The 19,183-nt window shown below is 42.8% G+C and overlaps 2 protein-coding genes across 3 annotated transcripts; both read left to right on the top strand.

The window, feature by feature from the left end:
• Positions 1 to 810: 810 nt before the first annotated feature.
• Positions 811 to 6,388, top strand: THG1L (tRNA-histidine guanylyltransferase 1 like; the record flags this gene model as incomplete). Of its 2 annotated transcripts, XM_082835335.1 has the most annotated exons (6): positions 811 to 1,001; positions 1,823 to 1,999; positions 2,658 to 2,827; positions 3,628 to 3,716; positions 4,916 to 5,023; positions 6,089 to 6,388. In XM_082835335.1, 6 exons carry the CDS (start codon positions 811 to 813, stop codon positions 6,248 to 6,250), a joined length of 897 nt encoding a protein of 298 aa, XP_082691461.1. In that variant the 3' UTR covers positions 6,251 to 6,388. The 2 variants fall into 2 exon arrangements, with proteins under 2 accessions (XP_082691461.1, XP_082691462.1); XM_082835336.1 differs by lacking the exon at positions 811 to 1,001 and having other exon boundaries at positions 1,897 to 1,999; positions 2,753 to 2,827.
• Positions 6,389 to 10,054: 3,666 nt separating this feature from the next.
• Positions 10,055 to 18,880, top strand: LSM11 (LSM11, U7 small nuclear RNA associated; the record flags this gene model as incomplete). The annotated part of the gene is made up of 4 exons (XM_082836959.1): positions 10,055 to 10,502; positions 15,753 to 15,892; positions 17,705 to 17,788; positions 18,470 to 18,880. 4 exons carry the CDS (start codon positions 10,055 to 10,057, stop codon positions 18,878 to 18,880), a joined length of 1,083 nt encoding a protein of 360 aa, XP_082693085.1.
• Between the last annotated feature and the right edge of the window lie 303 nt (positions 18,881 to 19,183).

Here is a 19,183-nt window from a genome sequence, read left to right as displayed (position 1 = left end):
GAAACTGGTAACAGTGATTGCTTAAAGTAGGGAGTTAGGAGCCAGTGAGAGGTTTACTTTTTACCATATATACTTTTATATTGTTTGAATGATATTTTTTGAGGGATATATATATATATGAAGGTAATGAATTCAAAAGAGCTTTATAAATCATACAGCATCGTACAAATATGAGGGTTTTACTGTTACTAGGATCTACCAGCAACAAGATCTCAAGCATGAGTCTTTGTGAAAAAGTTGAATGACTTAATTTAGTACTACGTATGTTGGAATGAGTCCTTTTAATTAATTTATTTAAGTCACTCTTTGAAATATTTAATGACGTTGGCAAATACTCGAGGTGAGTGGAAAAAATACAAAAATTGCACAGGTGTCTGATTCCAATTTTGTGTATTCCCTTTGTAAACATACATATATAAAAACAGACCATAAGGAACCTTCCACAGTGCTTTGACGGGGAGAGGGGAAGCATGAAGTGTTAATTTTCTTAATTATATTTTTCGATATATCCCACATTTTCTACAACAAATACTATTTGGAAAGAAAAAAATCACAAACCTTCAAACTTGGCCAGAGATGAATTTTTTAAAATTTCGTGAGAATGATTTGTTGCAGGACGGAAGGAGACAGGCGAGCAGCCATGAGTAGTGCTAAGGGAGCATGGAACCCTCTTTCCAGGCCCGGAAGTCCATTAAGAACTACAAGGAGAGGCGAGAGAGATGCTGGCCTCCACTACGGCTAGAGCGACCGTGAGAAGACACAGGAACTTCCGGGGTGGAGCTCTCTGGTGTTTTCATTTCCGTGGGGGAAATGTGGGCTGCTGGCGCCGTGAAAGTTAGCGGTTGCTTGGCTGCCTTTTCCGTCACTTTGAGACGGTGCTTGAAATTGGGAGCGGCAATGGCAAAGAGCAAGTTCGAGTACGTGCGGGACTTCGAGGCTGACGACACATGCCTTGCCCACTGCTGGGTGGTGGTGCGGCTGGACGGCAGGAATTTCCATCGGTGAGCGAGCTGGGCTCAGGGCTGCGTGGTTCGCCAGTGCTTCCAGAGAATGCGACGCATTTGTCGCAGCCCCGAGCTCATGGTTACCGGGGTAACTCGGCAGCCAGTGAGCGCGCGGCACTGAGCATCACTCTGCGTGCTGGCTACAACCGGCTTGAACGCGAGCTAGGTGGGGTAAATGAGACACGGTGCTCCCCTAGTGAGGAGCTGGCTTGGGGTGTCCGTTAGCAAGACTGTGGTGGAAAAAGTCACTCTCGGGCCCATTATTTAAGCTCTTCAACAAATTGACAAGCTATTTTGGTAGGTATCTTTGAGGGCTGAGTGTTTTGCGGCCCGTTCTGGCCTCGCTCTGGGCACCACTGTAGAGTATGTTGTTTCATTATAAGTAGCAGAACACATGGACTGGATTCAGGAGGGAAAAAGTCAGAAAAAAAGAAAAGTGTAGCAGGAAGATGGGAATTTAAGTCTTAAAAGTGTTACTTTAGTAATGCTTATTGTAATTAACATTTATTGAGCACTTCCAAGGAGCCAGGCATAGTTATATTTCTCTCCCTTTCATTTTCAGGAGAATCCTATGAAGTAACTTTATCCCCATTTCACTGAAAAGGGAACGGAGGCTTAGTATTTATGTTACTTTTTCTCAGTTGGTTAAAGCAAGAAAAACTAGAATTCTTAACGAAATGGATCAGGTTGTGGCTACTGGAATGTCTGGACTCACAGCACACTCACAGCACTCTTTGAATAGCCCCTTTGATCTGTGGTATTAATGACAAGCTCTCTTCCACCCATACCCTTTTCCCTCTTCTTTTTCCCTTATGAAGGTTTGCTGAGAAGCACAACTTTGCAAAACCTAATGACAGCCGTGCTCTCCATCTAATGACTAAATGTGCCCAAACCGTAATGGAAGAACTGGAGGATATTGTGATTGCATATGGGCAGAGTGATGAGTACAGCTTTGTGTTCAAGCGGAAAAGTAATTGGTTTAAAAGAAGAGCCAGGTAATTTTGTGGCCTAGCTCCTTCAGAATATTTCCTACCAGCATTTGGCTTCTGCTTATCTTAATCACAAACTTACAGACTGTAGTATTTGCAACTGCAGAATGTATGTATATAACAGGTTAGACTGTTGTACTTCCATCTGATACCTGAGCATTCTGTATACCTCTTTAAGTTTTTCTCTGTATTCGCCATCACCTTAGCTTCTAGACTGATCTGGCATTGAACATTAAGACTAGAAAGAGAAACTAAAGTTTTAGTTAAGGAGGATCTCAGTACAAATTAGACAGATCTGATATTTGATTTGGCAGTATATTGAAACTCTCACAGGAAACAGATCACGTAATGAATTGGGATGTTTTTAAAACAATGGTTCCCCTCCTTCCAAGACTTGAAAAAAAACCTCTTGAACCATAAGTTCACGTCACACGCTATGGAAGAACATTTGACATTAGTAAATTACTTATAGGACTAGAAGGAGAGACATGCTGCATTTTAAATATATAACTGAAATACTAAAATAGTTTTTCTTGACCCATCACTCTTGGCTTGCTAGACAGTTTGTGTTATCTCTCTGTTACACCCACAGACCCTGTCATGGTGTTGCATTAATATCATGTATTTTCTCTTTTCTTGCTCCACCCACCGTGCCTTTTGTAAGTAAGTTTATGACTCACGTGGTCTCCCAGTTCGCCTCCAGCTATGTGTTTTACTGGCGGGATTACTTTGAGGACCAGCCCCTTCTGTATCCCCCAGGCTTTGATGGAAGAGTCGTGGTGTATCCTAGCAACCAGACCTTAAAGGACTATCTCAGCTGGCGGCAAGCAGATTGTAAGTGAAACCAAATAAACAGATGTAGTTAAACTACTGATTCCTTATATTAGAGGTGATGATCTGATACATTTTTGGCCCATGTATTTTGTTTGGAATGCAGTATTTCAAGTTTTTTAAATTAGTTGAAAATACTTGAAAAATTGGAAGGTTTTATGTAAATACTACCTATTTCCAACTTTTTTTTTTTTTTTTGGAAAAATCAGATCTGGCAATACTGGGTCTATATTCCCACTTAGTATTGGTCAGAACCTGCGTAGTGACTACTGCTTTTATACACACAGACACACACACACATAAACACACACACGCAGGCACACATTCATGCACATAGGAGCCAGTGTGCCTCAGCCTCTACCATTCCCTGTTGTTCCCCTGGGAACTCTGCTTTACACGCCTATGTTTGTGCTGGCTTTAGTGGGTATTCAAGTTGTGACCCTTCCTTACATGACTATGGTGAAATGTTTGTTAGACTTTTATTCATTTGGTGTGTCTTGATTTTGCCAGGAGAACTGGAAGAGAGGTGGGAATAATATAAATCAAATAACTTGGAAAGTATTCCTTAGCTAATGCACAAGTTAACAGATTTGTGTAAAGCACAACTGAAATGACAGGATAAAACTGTTAGGAAATAAGTTTTTTCTGCTTGACCACTTCCCCCTGTGTTCCCTGTGTATGGCTTTGCGCAAGTAATTATATGTCTCTGCGGGAGAGAGGTGGGGTTCCAGTACTCTTTGAAGGGTGAATATTGAATAAAGATTCTATGTGCGTACACAGTGCCAACTATGTTTTCTTTACAGGTCACATCAATAATCTTTATAATACAGTTTTCTGGGCACTTGTACAGCAGTCTGGATTAACACCAATACAAGCCCAAGAGAGATTACAGGTATAAAGATCTTACTGCATTAATACTTAAGGGGGGACAGTTTACGCTCTCTCATGACATTTGGCCTTCTTTTTAAGCTCTTAAATTTTTATGGTTTTGTTTTGAAAAGATAGAAAGATCATACTAGTAGCAGGTCTGCTGCTTGCTTGCTTTGTGACTGTGGATCAGTTGTTACTACTCCCTGAGCCTCAGTGTCCTCAGCTAGAAAATGGAATTAATAATGGCTCTACACTCCCACATGGTAGTGCTTAGCTGGAGCTGTGTATAGGCTGCCCCCTAGAAAGGGCACATGCTCTTCTTTTTTTGTCAGCCCCACCTGGCTGCTTCATGATTGTCAATCCCTGCTGGGGACCTGGAGTTTCTTGGGGTTAGGACTCCTGTGTATCATTAAGAGTTTAGGCTCTGGGGGTCAAATAATTGTACTCAGAGGCTTTTGTTTAATTTTATCATCTCTGCCTTAGTTTTTAATAGGTAAAATGTAGAAGATAGTAGTTCCTACCTCATAGGTTTCTGGTGAGAATTAAATGGCATGATGCATGTAAAACACATAAAGGCTAGTACAGGGCACACTGTAAGTACTTAATAAATACTGGCTTGTATCATTAGATGACCATGCTACTTGTAGGAAAACTAACCGTGAAATGAGATGATGTGTTGTATTAGCTCCTAGTACAATGCTGGGACTTTAAAATGACGCAGTAAATTGTTGTCATTATTAACAATCATGATAAAGTTGCAGTAATAGGAAGACTGGTAGATCTAGCCAGAGTTTGGAAGTGCTGAGATCAGATTTTGATTCTTATACGAATAAGAGCACTTTTGGCCTCGGAAAATTTATATAATCTTTCTAAGCTTCAGAGCTCTCATCTCTAAAACGGAGATGGTTATGAGGGTCAAATAATACAAAAGCTATCCAGTACAGAATCGGTACTCTTACTATTAGTTCCTCTCACCCCATCACAGTAGTGACTTGTAAAGGCAGTTATTTGCTACAAAAGAGAATTTTATGAATTTTGATATTTAAATAAGATTTGAACTGCTTTTAAGATGAAAATTCATTAACACCTATATGACGTTTGATGAAATGCTTCCACTTCTTGATTTGTTGTGGAAGTTTAGGTAGAGAGTGGAATGGATAGGTGGGGTTAGGGGAGAGAAAAGACCTACAAAGCTTTTTATATGTGTTTTTATTTCTTCAGGGAACTCTTACAGCAGACAAGAATGAGATTTTATTTTCTGAATTCAACATCAACTACAATAATGAGCCACTGATGTATAGGAAGGGAACTGTGTTGATATGGCAGAAGGTAATGCTGTTATGTCTGAGGAAAAACGGAGGTCAGAAGGAAAGCCTGTGCCCATCCCAGGCTTTGTCTTGCCTGCTGCCTGTATGCTGATGTGACTCCAGTCACTAGCACAAATTAGACCCTTTCCAAAATGAGATGCCATAGATGATTATTATGGATGCTCGTTTTGTCAGTTTGTCAGTGAACATTGTGATCTGGACTCCCCCGTTCTGTAAGTAGAATCACAGAATTTTAGAATTATTACACTTTTCCAGGTCATAAGCTCTCCCCAAATCTCATCAAACCCCTTTAAACAGGTAAGTGCAGATATGAGAATTTTTGCATTCAGAGAACATTTAAAAAAATAATTTCTCCCACACTGGATAATTCCACTAAATGGTCCATCCATCCCATGAGAACTGTAATATAAGGAACTGATGTTGCATGTGAGGGTTCTGTCCCTTGCAGAATGTTTGAGGGCTTCCCTAGACATTCATACTTAACTTAATATTCTGTCTGTGCATTCACCTGTATCCTTAATTCTACCAATATTTTTGCTCTGTTCCAGCTCCTGGGCATAATGAAGTCTCTAAATTTATTTCCTTCTGTCTAAAGTATTTTTTTCTGAAATGAATGTTTTCAAGTATTAAGGGGTATTAGGTATCCCACTGGCAGCTTCAGCTTTTTTATTAGTATTTTTAAAACATTTGTTTGGCACAGACTCGGATCCTTCTTAATGCAGGTGGGAGAGCAGAAATGTCTTTAATTTTATGGTTATTGCTAACAAGGAACATAGAATCCCTTCTTTGTTCCTAAGGTCTCCTTTCAAAATATAGCAACATAACTTTTTTAAAAAGTATTTTAGTTGTAAAGAAATTCATGTATGGTGAGAGATATACATATATCTCTGATATATATATATATATGTATATATATGTTCATATATATATATATATATATATATGCCTGAAAATACGTATTTGTCAGAAGTATATAAAGTAAAAAAGTAAACTTCCCCCACTTCTCCCTCTTCTCTCCCAAACCGACTCTCTAGTTAATGTGTCAATATTTTAACTTTACCTATAGGTGGATGAAGTCACGACAAAAGAAGTTAGGCTGCCAGCAGAAATGGAAGGAAGAAAGATGGTGGTGACCCGGACCAGGACTAAGGCGGTGCCCTTACACTGCGATGTCATTGGGGATGCTTTCTGGAAAGAACATCCAGAAATCCTACATGAAGACAGCTGACCCTTTGCTTTTCATTACTGGTGTGCTTGACCATGCAGGGTCCTCCAAGTCTCCTGGCCTTAGGTGGCCCTAGCATCTGTGCCATGCAGAACAGTGTCCTGGGAGTGACATGACTCTGGTTGGGAGGGGAACAGAGAAAGAAGGGATGAATGTGGGTGGTGTATCTTGTTCTGCTTTAAGTGGAACACCTATTTTTCGGTGTTGAAACATGGTTCCTTTGATAGAAGTACAGTTTTTTAAAAATCGTGGTACTATTTTTATAAAGCAAGAACTATTTTATGTCTTGCAAAATGAATCATTTTTAGATTGTGGCGTAAGCCTTATAAAAACTTGTCAAGCTCTTTTCACCTATGATAGAAGATGAGCCCAAACTTTACTCTCACCCACTTATTCTTTTTTTTTTTTTAACATCTTTATTGGGGTATAATTGCTTTACAATGGTGTGTTAGTTTCTGCTTTATAACAAAGTGAATCAGGTATACATATATATATGTTCCCATATGTCTTCCCTCTTGCGTCTCCCTCCCTCCCACCCTCCCTATCCCACCCCTCCAGGCTGTCACAAAGCACCGAGCCAATATCCCTGTGCCATGCGGCTGCTTCCCACTAGCTATGTACCTTACTACGTTTGTTAGTGTGTATATGTCCATGACTCTCTCTCGCCCTGTCACAGCTCACCCTTCCCCCTCCCCATAACCTCAAGTCCATTCTCTAGTAGGTCTGCGTCTTTATTCCTGCCTTACCCCTAGGTTCTTCATGACATTTTTTTTTCTTAAATTCCATATATATGTGTTAGCATTCGGTATTTGTCTTTTTCTTTCTGACTTACTTCACTCTGTATGACAGACTCTAGGTCTATCCACCTCATTACAAATAGCTCAATTTCGTTTCTTTTTATGGCTGAGTAATATTCCATTGTATATATGTGCCACATCTTCTTTATCCATTCATCCGATGATGGGCACTTAGGTTGTTTCCATCTCCGGGCTATTGTAAATAGAGCTGCAATGAACATTTTGGTACATGACTCTTTGAATTTTGGTTTTCTCAGGGTATATGCCCAGTCACCCACTTATTCTTAACCACAGAATCCAGTGACCTTGGTCACCTTGCCCACCTATCTACTTGCATTCATCTTGGGCAGACCTGGAGTTAATATGGGTTGATGCCTGCCTGATGCCTCTGAATTCAGGAATTCCAGGGCAAACTCAGGGCTTTGTGCCAATCTCCAGATTGGCAACTTGAGCTGAACAAATGAGTTGTGGTTTGGATGTCCTTGTGTAAACATTCCCTAGATTGATTTTGTGGAGTTGGCAGCCTGATCATCATGATCATCTTGCCAGGGGCAATAATTACAAGGCCACTTAACCTCTTTCTAAGAAGAAAGAGAATTACCTGTTTATGTGGGAGAAAGAAAACAGCGAGAATGAATGAACGAGGAGGAAGAAACATTTACTCTCCGTCCTCTAGACACTTCAGTTTTGAAAGTCACCTTCCTGTGGACTTCCTGAAAAAGATTCTCAGGTAGCCTCTGGATAATCGGAACAGTGACATTTGAGTTGGAGAACAGAGGGACCAACCCTCATCTTGGGGTCACAGGTAGCAGGTGGCAGAGGAGTCCTAATAGTTCTGCCTGCCGACGGGCCAGTGGAGTTGGGTGAGGAGCAGCAGGAACTGCGTGTCGCCAAGCCGTTGGCCTCTGAAGGGGGGAGGCAGTGGGGGTAGGTGGTCGAGAACTCATGTCTCCTCTTGTCCTCATTTCATGTTGTAGAGGAAGAAGATTAATTTGGCTCTATAAAGAATTAACTAAGAGACAGCCCAAATCCCAGTGACTGGTCTTGCATTGTAGAATTTACAGCCAAGAAGAAAATGTAATTTTGAAAGGGCAACGGCTGGTCTCATCCCTCACCAATTGACACCCCATCTGTCAATGCCTTTTTTTCCCTTCCTGTTCTGTTCGCTTCATGGGAATAGGAGACATGGCTCATGTTTGGTAATTGATTTCTTTGAGAGAAAAAAATAAAGCTTTCAACTCCCTTGGCCTAATTTTTCATTTGTTTTTTTTCATACAAACGCAGTATGAGTCCAACTTTCATGTGTGTATGTCTTTACATAAGCCAGGCTCACATCCCTTCATCATAGTGGTGGTTCACAGACTTCTGAATGCAACAAATTTACTTGAAATACTCATTTAAAATGCCAGTTCTAAGCTTTCCGCATGAAGATTTTGGGGTTCAAAGGCTTTTGGTGGATAATGGTCAATGTACCACACTTTGTGTAACAAGGCCCAAATATGATATACCTAGGCTAGTACACTGATAGGCCAAGTAAGGCAGTAAGAATGTAGCTCTTGATTGGCAAATTTAACTTAATTGTAAGTAAATTATAGCATTTTATATCAAAACAAATATAAGGTATTAGTACAAATTTTTAAGACAACTACCCATGGAAGTTTTGTGTTTTCTGTGGGTTCTATGTGATACCACAAAGGCTATCACTTGATTTTGTTACAAGACGGGGATGTGCACTTGCTCGTTGAATTGCCAGCAGTTTGCAGGTTTGACGTTTGTGTTGGGGCAGGGGTTTTGAGCAAAGGAATGACCCGGGTTTACCTATTGAGTTATGTAGTGCTATCAGAAGCATTGTTGGTAGTTTTTATGTTATCTTTTTTATTTTGCATCATGTATTCTAAAGTATACTTCACAGCTGTATATTTTCATCCTGCTCTCTAAGAGAATAGTATTCTCTGGGGCTTCCTTTCCAGGTCTTAAGGAAACTTTAAAATATGCACAAAAGCAACTAGTATAGAATTAATACCAGTTGATAGCAGTTTGGGAGAGTGGTGGCAGTTAGGAAAGTGATTTGTGTGGCCTGTAGGTGACTGGAAACACCTTGGCTCTGCTGGATGAGGGGGTAATATCTGGGCCTTTGGTGTAGAGTAGACTATTATTTTAATATCAAAAAACAAAAAATATTCCGCTGAACAGAGGCTCCAAAGTACAACCAGGTTTTGAAAATCTTGTTATCTTGTCCTCCAATCGCGGCATCCTCATTTCCTCCAGGTGCTAAGCAATGCTTACAAGATCAGTGATAGTGAATTTGCCTTAATACTAGCGTCTTTCTGGTGTATGTGTAAATTTCTTTTTGCAGAGGGTGTAGGAAATGCAGTACCAGGGTCCACCCATCATCCTTCAGTTTCATTGTACACTTAACCAATATTAGTTAACATTCACAGAGCATTTATTATGCGCTCTATATGCAGTATCTCTTCATTCTTTGGACAATTCTGTGAGGTAGGCAACCATTTCTACATCTCAGATGAGAATGTAAAGAGCCAGAAAAGCTAAATAGTTGGAGCCCACCTAGGCTAAACCCCAGTGGTACTCGGCATGAGAGCAAACTAGGGCATTCCTTGCCCTCTTTCCCACTGCTTCCCGCCAGCGCAAGCTAGGAGTAGAGCGCAGTTCCAGAGAGCAGAGAAACACCTGGGGAGCTTGTTAAGATGCCGGGCCCGGGCTCCACCCCCAGGGAATCCGCACCCCTGGGAAACACCCAAAGTGATAATGATATAGATGGGGGAAACACTGCGTTAGAGCAAATTAACCTCTTCCCCGAACGCTGATGCGCTGCGAGGACCGGGCGGGTCGCAGCCGCTCGCCACACCCCCGGAGACGCAGAGCGCGGGCAGATGCTGCCTCCTGGCGGCCAGGCCGGCGCAGTGAGACCCGCGTCGCGGCTGCGCAGTGCCGCCCTCTGGCGGCCCCCTCTCCTTCCCATCGGCCTCAGCTTGCGGGCCTTTCAAACATGGAGGAGCGGGAGAGGGGGGCGAGGTCGGCTCGCGCCGGCAGCCCTGCGCGCCCGCCCAGCCCGCGGCTGGATGTCAGCTCTGACAGCTTCGACCCACTGCTGGCCCTGTACGCGCCTCGCCTGCCTCCCATCCCCTACCCCAACGCGCCCTGCTTCAACAACCTGGCCGAGTACGAGAGCTTCCTCAGGACCGGGTGCCGGGGCGGCGGGCGCGGACGGGCGCGGGGCGCGGCCGCGGGCTCTGGGGACCCCGCCACCGCCGCCGCCGGGCCCTTGGGCAGGACCCGCCGCCGCCCGGACATCCCCGCCCCGGACCCCGAGCGCATCCAGCGCCTCCGCCGCCTCATGGTGGCCAAGGAGGAAGGGGACGGGGCCGCCGGGGCGCGGCGGCGGGGTCCGGGTCGGAGCAGGAAGGCGCCGCGCAACGTGCTCACGAGAATGCCCTGTGAGTCCGGCGGGTGGGGCTGGGGCCGGGCCAGCTGTCGAGAAGGCGGCGGCCCTGGAGGCGTTTGCGGGGTGATAGCGGCTTGGTGCGGGTCTACGTGTATCGGGGGAGGGTCTTGGTAAAGGTTGAAGAGATAATCAGCGACTGTGGGGAGGGTCAGCTTGAGGAGTGAAGAAGGGTCTGTCAGAGCTGCGGGGGAAGAGTGGTAAGGCTGTGGAGGTAATAAATAGCCGTGGGGAGTGTCTGCTTAGATAACGTGAGTAAAGGTGATGGGGTCCACGGAACTGCCTACAGAGGTGATGAGGAGCCTGCAGAAAGGATCTGCAGGAGTGATGGGGGGTCCGGAGAGGTGGTGGGCCTGGAAACGGCACCTCACAGGTAGGGTTTGCAGAGGTGTTGAGGTCTTGGGACCACGCACGATGCGGGGAGGGAGGGCATAGCCAATATTAGGGGTGGGAGAGTGCTTGGTCATTGAGATTTGGGGATGTTGGGATGCAGTGTGAGGAAATCTGTTCAGGTAGCACAGGAGACATGATCCCACAACCCCTGCACATTAAGTGACAGCTCGTTCTCAGTGCTGTAAGCAGGAGAAGGGCTGCAGGGTGCTGATATACCTATGTTCACATTAGCAAGTCACAAGTCCTGGAATGCAGCAGGCACAAAATGCCAGTGAAGCACAGACGCTATTTTACGGCCACTCTGCCTGGCTGAGTGCAGGACTGTGTCTGTCAGGCTCATACTACCATATGCACAGGTTATTTCATGTTCTGAAGGTGTAAATGGCACAAGGGAATTTCTTGCAGCCTCCTAACAGATCCTTAGAGTAAAGCTGTAAACAGCAGAAGTTGCTAATGTGTGTTAGGTCTTGTATAAATGGAATAAAAACAGCCCAGGGTTATATCTTTGTCATCTGGCAAGCAGTTCTGACATCTGCCCCATGGACACAATGACCTACTTAGCCATTCAGAGCATCTGTATCCTGATAGCTAAATCTTGGCATTATTAAATCACTGCCTTTGGAATGGAGGGTTGTGCTAAGCAAAGGAATATTTTACTTCATTTCTAGAAATGTGTTTGTTAAGAGAGAAACATCCTGAAAGGCTGAGTGCTGGTAGGGGTGTCTTTGTCGGATGATTTACTATGCTGGAGAATCCCTGCCTGAGCTAGGGTTTATTCCAGTTTGCTTGCCCAGCAGTGGCACAAAGATAGATTATGCATGTTCCTAAATTAAGAGCAGTTTGGGGGACCTTATTTTGCCCATACTTTTTGCCACTATCAGATCTTTGAAATGCACTCCAAGTCTCAGATTGTAACATTTATTTCCATTTTGCCAATCATTGCTTTGCTTCCAAGATTTTCAAGAGAAAAGAAATATTTCTTTGTGGTGGGTGGTTTTGCCTTTACCTGTGGAGCACTTTGCTATATTATTGGTATGAAAGTGTGTGAAAGCCAACTTTATTGACTTCCCATGATAAATATATGCCTGGAATCAAAGTTTCAGAATGTGCCCTCGGCACTGAAAATTTTAATCCCACCACTGGAAACACTTGGGTGTACATGGTAAAGATGAGTAGATAACACAAAGAGTTGATGACCTTCAGAAAGCGAAAAAAGTACAGAAGCATGGGTGAGGATTAGATTTTTTCAAGAAATAGTTCATGTATGAGGTCAGCTTTAGGTCTTGAAGTTAAGGAAGGGCATGATTGAAGATAACAGCAATTATTTTAAAATCAGACTATTGAGGAATAATTTACACATAGCAAAATTCACTCTTTTAAAGTGAGTTTTGACAAGTGTATGGTCATGAAATCACCACCACAATCAAGATACAGAGCAAATCCGCACCAGAAAGTTTCCTCATGCCCCTTTGTAAGTCAGGTGGTAACTTTATTGTTGTTAATTATAGCTGCTATTATTGAGCCAGTATGTGCTATACACAGTGTTAAGCCCTTTAGATGCATTGCATCTCATTTTACCCTTGGATCCACTTTTATAGATGAGGAAACTGACACTCATTGAGTTCAACTTCTTGCCCAGCATCACGTAACTAGTCAGTTTGCCGCTCATCCTGGGTTGTCCCAGTCCAGGGGCTATATGCTTAACCATTATGCTAGTCTCAGGAGAGGAAGAATACATTCTAATGTTTCCTTCCTTGCTTTTTTTTTTTTAGTGGGTAGAAGGTGCTGCATATGTGGTTTGTGTCCAGATCAATGAGAACTGAATTTGGGTCCAGAAAGGGATTGGTAGCCAGAATGTTTTGAAGACCAAAGAGTTTTTCTTTGACTTTGTTATGAGAGAGAGTGGGAACCATGGTGTATATTCTTAAGCAAAAGGCTTTGTAGGGCAAATGTTTCTGATTGCTGAGTGTCTAGTAGTAAAATGTGTTTGGGGAGGTAGAGTAGAGCACAGGCTCAGGGGCTTGACTGCCTAGGTTTGAATACTTGCTCCTCCACTTTCCAACTGTTTTACTTTAAGCAAGTTAATTAAACTCTTTGGGGCCTCAGTTTCCTCATAAGGGAAGTGAGGACAATAATAGAATCTAGTTGTGAAGTTTAAATTAGTTAACACATTTAAAGGTTTACAATTGTAATGTGGCCTAGCATGTAGGGAAATACTCAGTGAGTGTTAAATGTCACTGTTTTTATTGTTGTAGATTGTTGTTGTGGTTATTATTAGTTTTAGACTCTCATAATTAAAAGCCCCGGGTCAGAATGCATATAACCTGCCAGTATTGACTGTTGGCTCAGCTGTTTACTAGGTAAGTAACTTTGAGCAAATTATTTAAACCTGTTTGAGTTGTGAGGATTAAATAATGTGTATAAAGTTAAACTTACCATAGGGCCTGGCCCATACTGAGGGCTCAGTAATTGGTGATAATGTTGGTGACAGTGATGATGATGCTGTTGCTGATGTGAAGGAGGGGAGCTAGGAGACTCTTGAAGTGAACCAGTCGTCTGATGGGCCCTGGACTGTATTGTTAGTTGTGGAAAGAGAAAAGAAAGGGCAGGTCTTAGTTATTGAGAATCTATTGTTTGGACTTAGTATTGGCTACAAGCAGGGACAAATAAGAGTGGGGTTAAAAATGACCTGGATTTGGAAGTGTGTGGCCCAAGAGTAATGGCAATGGAGAGCGGGATTTGGAAGAATAACTTTTTCAAAGATAAGGCATATGTGTATATGTATATATATGTGTGTGTGTGTGTCTGTGTGTGTATCTATCTATCTATATATATAGAAGCCTGGTTCATATCCATTTGGAGTTTGTCACAGACACTGCTGCGAAGAGATTCAGACTGTGCCTTCTGATTCAGAATGTGAAGTTCATTTTTGTCTTGGCGTTTTGCTCTGATAGGTGGTGCTAGTGTTGTATTTTTGATCACATAAGGAGAGAAACACTCCCTGGAATTACACCTTATTAAATCTTTGGAAGAAAAAAAATCAAAAGCAAAGCACACATGTGAGGGTGGAAAACCTGAGTTTGCCATTTAATTAGAATAAGAGACAGTTGTTAAGATACATGCCTGTCCTTCCTCTCTGATTTAGGGGTGCATGGGGAGAAGTGGTGCCCCTGTTTTCTTTCAAGTTAGAAAAAGAGTGGTCTTTCCACCCTTTGTGGAACATATACGTGTATGGTGAGAAAGGGGAGTGAATGTGTATAGGTAAACGGAATAATCCAGGCATTGTGATCAGTTTCTAAGAAATTGAACTATAAAGGCTTATTCCTTACAAGACTCTAGAAGTTAACTAGTCTAACCTCATTTTATGAATGAGGAAATTTGGGCTTATAGAGAAAAAGTTGTTCGCCAAGTTCACACAACTAGTTATAATGACCTAAAAGTTGTTTACAGTGCTTGATTTGACACTGTCTATAACACATATCCAGATATATGTACATACATCTTTATATGTCATAGGTTCAAAGAATTTTAAAAGATGGCTAGAGGAGGGATAGGTGATGAAGATCAGACCAAGGTTCTCATGTTCCTTTCCAAGGCCACTGTTTCTGTCACTCTGCCTCCAACTGTGCCTTCTTGCTGAACCCTCAATCTGAGGGTGCCAAGTCACTTAATCCAAGCATATCTTCTTGTGTTAATTTATCACTGCCATCATTTATAAGCCAATCTATGAGTGAGGGGTAAGGAGGTTAAGAGTAACCACCTTAGTTATCCAAGTTGAAGTGCAAGACTTTTGTTCTCTTTTATGCCACTAGAAACAAAACAGAGATTTTTTGTTTGTTTACTGTCAATGACAATAGCTTCCAAAGAATTGTGCCTTGCAAACTTGGGGGGAGGAATGAGACTGTGTATGTGTGAGTGTGAATGTGACTGTGAGAGAGAGAGTGTGTGTGTGTGCACGCGTGTGCTCACGCAGTTTTCTTTAGGGAGATTTTATGTAGTATAGCCAGCATATTTTGAAGGCTAAGTTAACATGAAATAATAAAAATAAAATTCAGCCTTGCTCCCAGGCTCTGAAAATAAGAGTCCATCATAGTAAAAGCTGCAGTTTATAATCCCAGCATTCCTCCCATGAGTTGTCATACTGCTCTTTTTGTGTGATGCTTATCAACAATGTCATAAGAGTCAGATGCTCAGCAGGTGCCTTTATACCAGCAAGGCTTGGAATACAACCAGGCCTCTTCCTCCTAGTGTAAAGATGATATACACTGAAACACTAGTGGCCCCAGAGAGCTCGTGCATGAAGTAGCTCAGACTTGAGAGGCCGAAAGGCCATTATTTCTTAGACGATTGCATGTGTTTCAGGGCAAATGAGTTACATGGTTCATTTCCTTTAAACCTATGACGAGGGTTTTTGTTCTTTGGAAGGCTCAAGCTGGATATGTGGTTCATGAGCTTTATCCTGAAAAAGGTTGTCTTAACAGGGCATAGAACTGAGAAGAATCTAGCTGCTGATGCACACATTTAATGTAGTATTTCCTTTTTTCCCAAAAAAGTTTTAAAATGATGGTGCCTCTTAGAATCAGTGACATCATAGAAATAGGGTAGAGAGGTAGTGAAACATTTGGATGGTAGCCATACAGCTCGTTTATCCACGTTCCAGGGAATCTTGTTTCGATTCAGTGTGCATTGCCTACGCTATCCATTTTGCCCACTGGGTCTTCCTGCTCCTGTGGTGTGGCTGACACTACACCGTGTTGCCTTGTGTTGCTGGAGATGGTTGGGTGGTCTTGGTTGTTAATTCTGGGAATGAGAGCAGGTGTTCATGCTGTGCTGACTGTTCTTCTTGTTTCAGTGCACGAAGGCAGCCCTCTGGGTGAACTCCATCGTTGTATCCGGGAGGGGGTGAAGGTGAATGTTCACATCCGCACTTTCAAGGGACTTCGGGGCGTCTGTACGGGCTTCCTTGTTGCATTTGACAAGTTCTGGAATATGGTAATTAAACCTTTCTCAAGGGGCTGGAGAACCTTCTAGGGATTAAATTTTTCATATATCTCAAGGACCTTATTCAGCAAAACCTCCAGAATAACTTCCCAGAGGAGCTAGAATCTTTGCACTCTCTTGGGCAATAACAAAAACGTTCTTTTTATTGCTTTTCCCAAAGGCAGAGGCTTTCACCTGGAGTGATTTTGCCCATTCCTCCTTCCCAGGGACATTTGGCACTGTCATTTGTTTTGATTGTCACGACTGTGGGATGGGGTACTGCTGGCATCTAGTGTGTAGAGGCCAGGGCTGCTGCTGCTGCACATCCAACAGTACACAAAACAACCCCACCCCCCGCCGCCCTGCCCAACAACAAAGAATTGTCTGGTCTAAAATGTTATTAGTGCCAGGGTTGAGCAATCTAGCCTTAAGGAATAATTACTTATTTCATCTTTTAGTAATTTTATGTTGATTTCCTACCAACTATTTTTCATTCATTTAAAAATATTTGCTGACTTCCTACTTTGGCTGGGCACAGTGCTAGGTACAGAAATTTCAGAAAGGAACTTTTACTCTACAGCTTTCGGAAAGACAGATGTGGATAGAGGGGAAGCAGACATATTAATAAGCCGGACACTTTGCATAGTGTTTCCTTGTGAAGGAGTGTACCACGTGCCCTCAAGTCTTCTAGAGGCTTACTGTCTATTTACTAAACATTTGTAGGAGAGAAGGGATATATTATAGCACAACTATGATAGGAGGCAGTTAAAATAACTTTGATAATAATACTAGTTGCTAATACTTATTAAGCCCTTGCTATGTGCCAGATACTGTATTAAGGGCTTTATATAGAATATCTCAATGCATAAGTTGTGGGTCTATCACTGTTTTATTTCACAAATGAAGCAATTGAGGCTAGCGATTTCGGAAGATTGGTCCCAGATCACACTGTTAGTAAGTGAAAGGACCATGACTTTATCCTTTCTGGCTTCGGAGACCATGTTTTAAGCTGTATGGAATCAGAAAACCTGGATTTGAATCCTAGCTTCACCATTTGGTAGCTGTGTGACTCTAGGCCAAGTAATTTCTCTGAGCCACAGTTTTCTCATCTCTAAAGTGTAGGGAAAATATTTTATTATAATTTTACCTTTGAAGGAAAAGATTTAAAAGAATATATTTGATAACAGTGGTGGTAATCATAATACTGTCAGCTTATATTTATAGGGTGATTCACACTTTTCAAAGTAATTTCTCGTACCTGATCTGATTTGACCCTAATAGCTCTCCTGTGAGGTTGATCTCTCCACAACAGGAATTCACCAGCAATTCTATGCGTTACCCTGGTTAATCTCTATTAATTGCTGTCATAAGACATACAGACTGAAAAGGGAAAAGCAGCAGTAGTGTTTCTTAACATGTGGTCTGAGGCTGTCCTGCATCAGAATCATGGGGTTTTTGGTTCAAGTAGAAAGTTCCTGGGCTTCATCCCAGGATGAAGAATCTCTAGGAGGATAGCCTTAGATTTGTATTTTAATAAACTTCCTAGATATTCATGCTCCCTGAAATTTATGAACCTCTACCCTGCGTTGGTAAAGTCACCTTACCATAGGGGAAACCCATCTTACATGGTCATAGCCGCTTGGAATTCCTATTCAGAGGGTGCCACGTATTACCATTTGTTTCTGCCCAAGAGCTGAGTCACCTGTTAAGGTTAGTTCTGCTATAATTAGATGTTATTCTGCCTTTTAAATTTTTTCCTGAAAGCTATAAAAATAATATTTGAATGCTACCTTATTTTCCCCACTTTGGTCTGTTTTTCTCTAGGCACTTACTGATGTGGATGAGACCTACCGAAAACCTGTTCTAGGCAAAGCATATGAACGGGATTCTTCATTGACTCTCACTAGGGTAGGCAGTTTCCCCTGACTTTCTGAGTACCCAACATGCTTTCAAGCTTAGGAATTAAGATCACTGAGCCCAGGGACCAGGGTTTCCAAGTGGAAAAGCCCTATTGTTATCAACCAGGTGTGCCTGGACCACGGTCTTCATTAGTCTCTTCCCATGCATCCAGCAAATCAAAAATGAGTCTGTGCTTCTTACTTGCATATTGTTTGAACAACAAGTTACCTCTTATAAGGTTTAAAAGTCTTTCAGTTTTATACCATAGGAAAAGTGGGTGCCTTTTCTCTTGACATATTTATTGATTTATCTGAGTTACGGCTAGAAATAGAAAATTCGTTACTAACTTTTTTTTTTTTTTTTTGTGGTACATGGGCCTCTCACTGCCGTGGCCTCTCCCGTTGTGGAGCACAGGCTCCAGACGCGCAGGCTCAGCGGCCATGGCTCACGGGCCCAGCCACTCCACAGCATGTGGGATCTTTCCGGACCGGGGCACGAAACCGTGTCCCCTGCATTGGCAGGTGGACTGTCAACCACTGCGCCACCAGGGAAGCCCACTAAATTTTTAAAAATTGCAAAGCAAGCAGTCCACAGAGCATGATAAAGGAATCTAGTCTTTCTTCTACATATTGGAAGAGGGATGTTGTAAGCTAAAGGGAAGGCTAATACTTGTCATTGCTTTCCTTATAGCTCTTTGATCGACTAAAACTGCAGGATTCCTCCAAGAAGGAAACAGATTCCAAGTCTGCAGTTGAAGACTCCACTCTGTCCAGATACTCCCAGACATCCACCTGGAAGGTGGCTTCAGTGTGGGGACGAGGAGACACTGACCGGGGTTCACGCAAGCGTTCCCGCTCCGTCCCTTCTTCCCTGCAGGCATCGGCAAGGGAGGAGTCCAGGTCAGAGCTGTCAGGGAGGACTACACAGACAGAAGGGTCGAGTGCGGGAGGTACCTTTTCCAGGGCCACCACCCTTTCCAGGGGCCAGCCCCGTAAGAAAAAGCGAAAGCCCAAAGTGGATTACCAGCAGGTATTCACTCGACACATAAATCAGATTTTCATTCGAGGCGAGAATGTCCTGCTGGTTCATCTTGCACAGTGACCAGCTCGGCCTCACTTGAGCTTTGGTTTTTCGAAATAAGATGCATGAATCGCTGCTATGCTATATCCTAGTATCCCAGTGAAGCTATGAGTTGGAATGATTCCCTCTGGTCTGCCATGTGCAGAGCATAGAGCCAGGCTCGGGCCTTCTGGGAGATGAGGTCCCTGAAGGGGAAATAGGCCTTGAGAGGGTGGGTGGGTGTGTGCATTAATATCAAGGCAAAAGCTGTACAGAGGTACATGCATCTTATTTGGTATCTTGGTCTACTTCAGACACTCAAACCAAATACTAGATTTGAATTAG

The sequence above is a fragment of the Leucopleurus acutus genome (assembly GCF_964270905.1).
Source record: "Leucopleurus acutus genome assembly, chromosome: 3".
NCBI lineage: Eukaryota > Metazoa > Chordata > Mammalia > Artiodactyla > Delphinidae > Leucopleurus > Leucopleurus acutus.
This window is presented reverse-complemented; position numbering and strand designations above follow the sequence as displayed.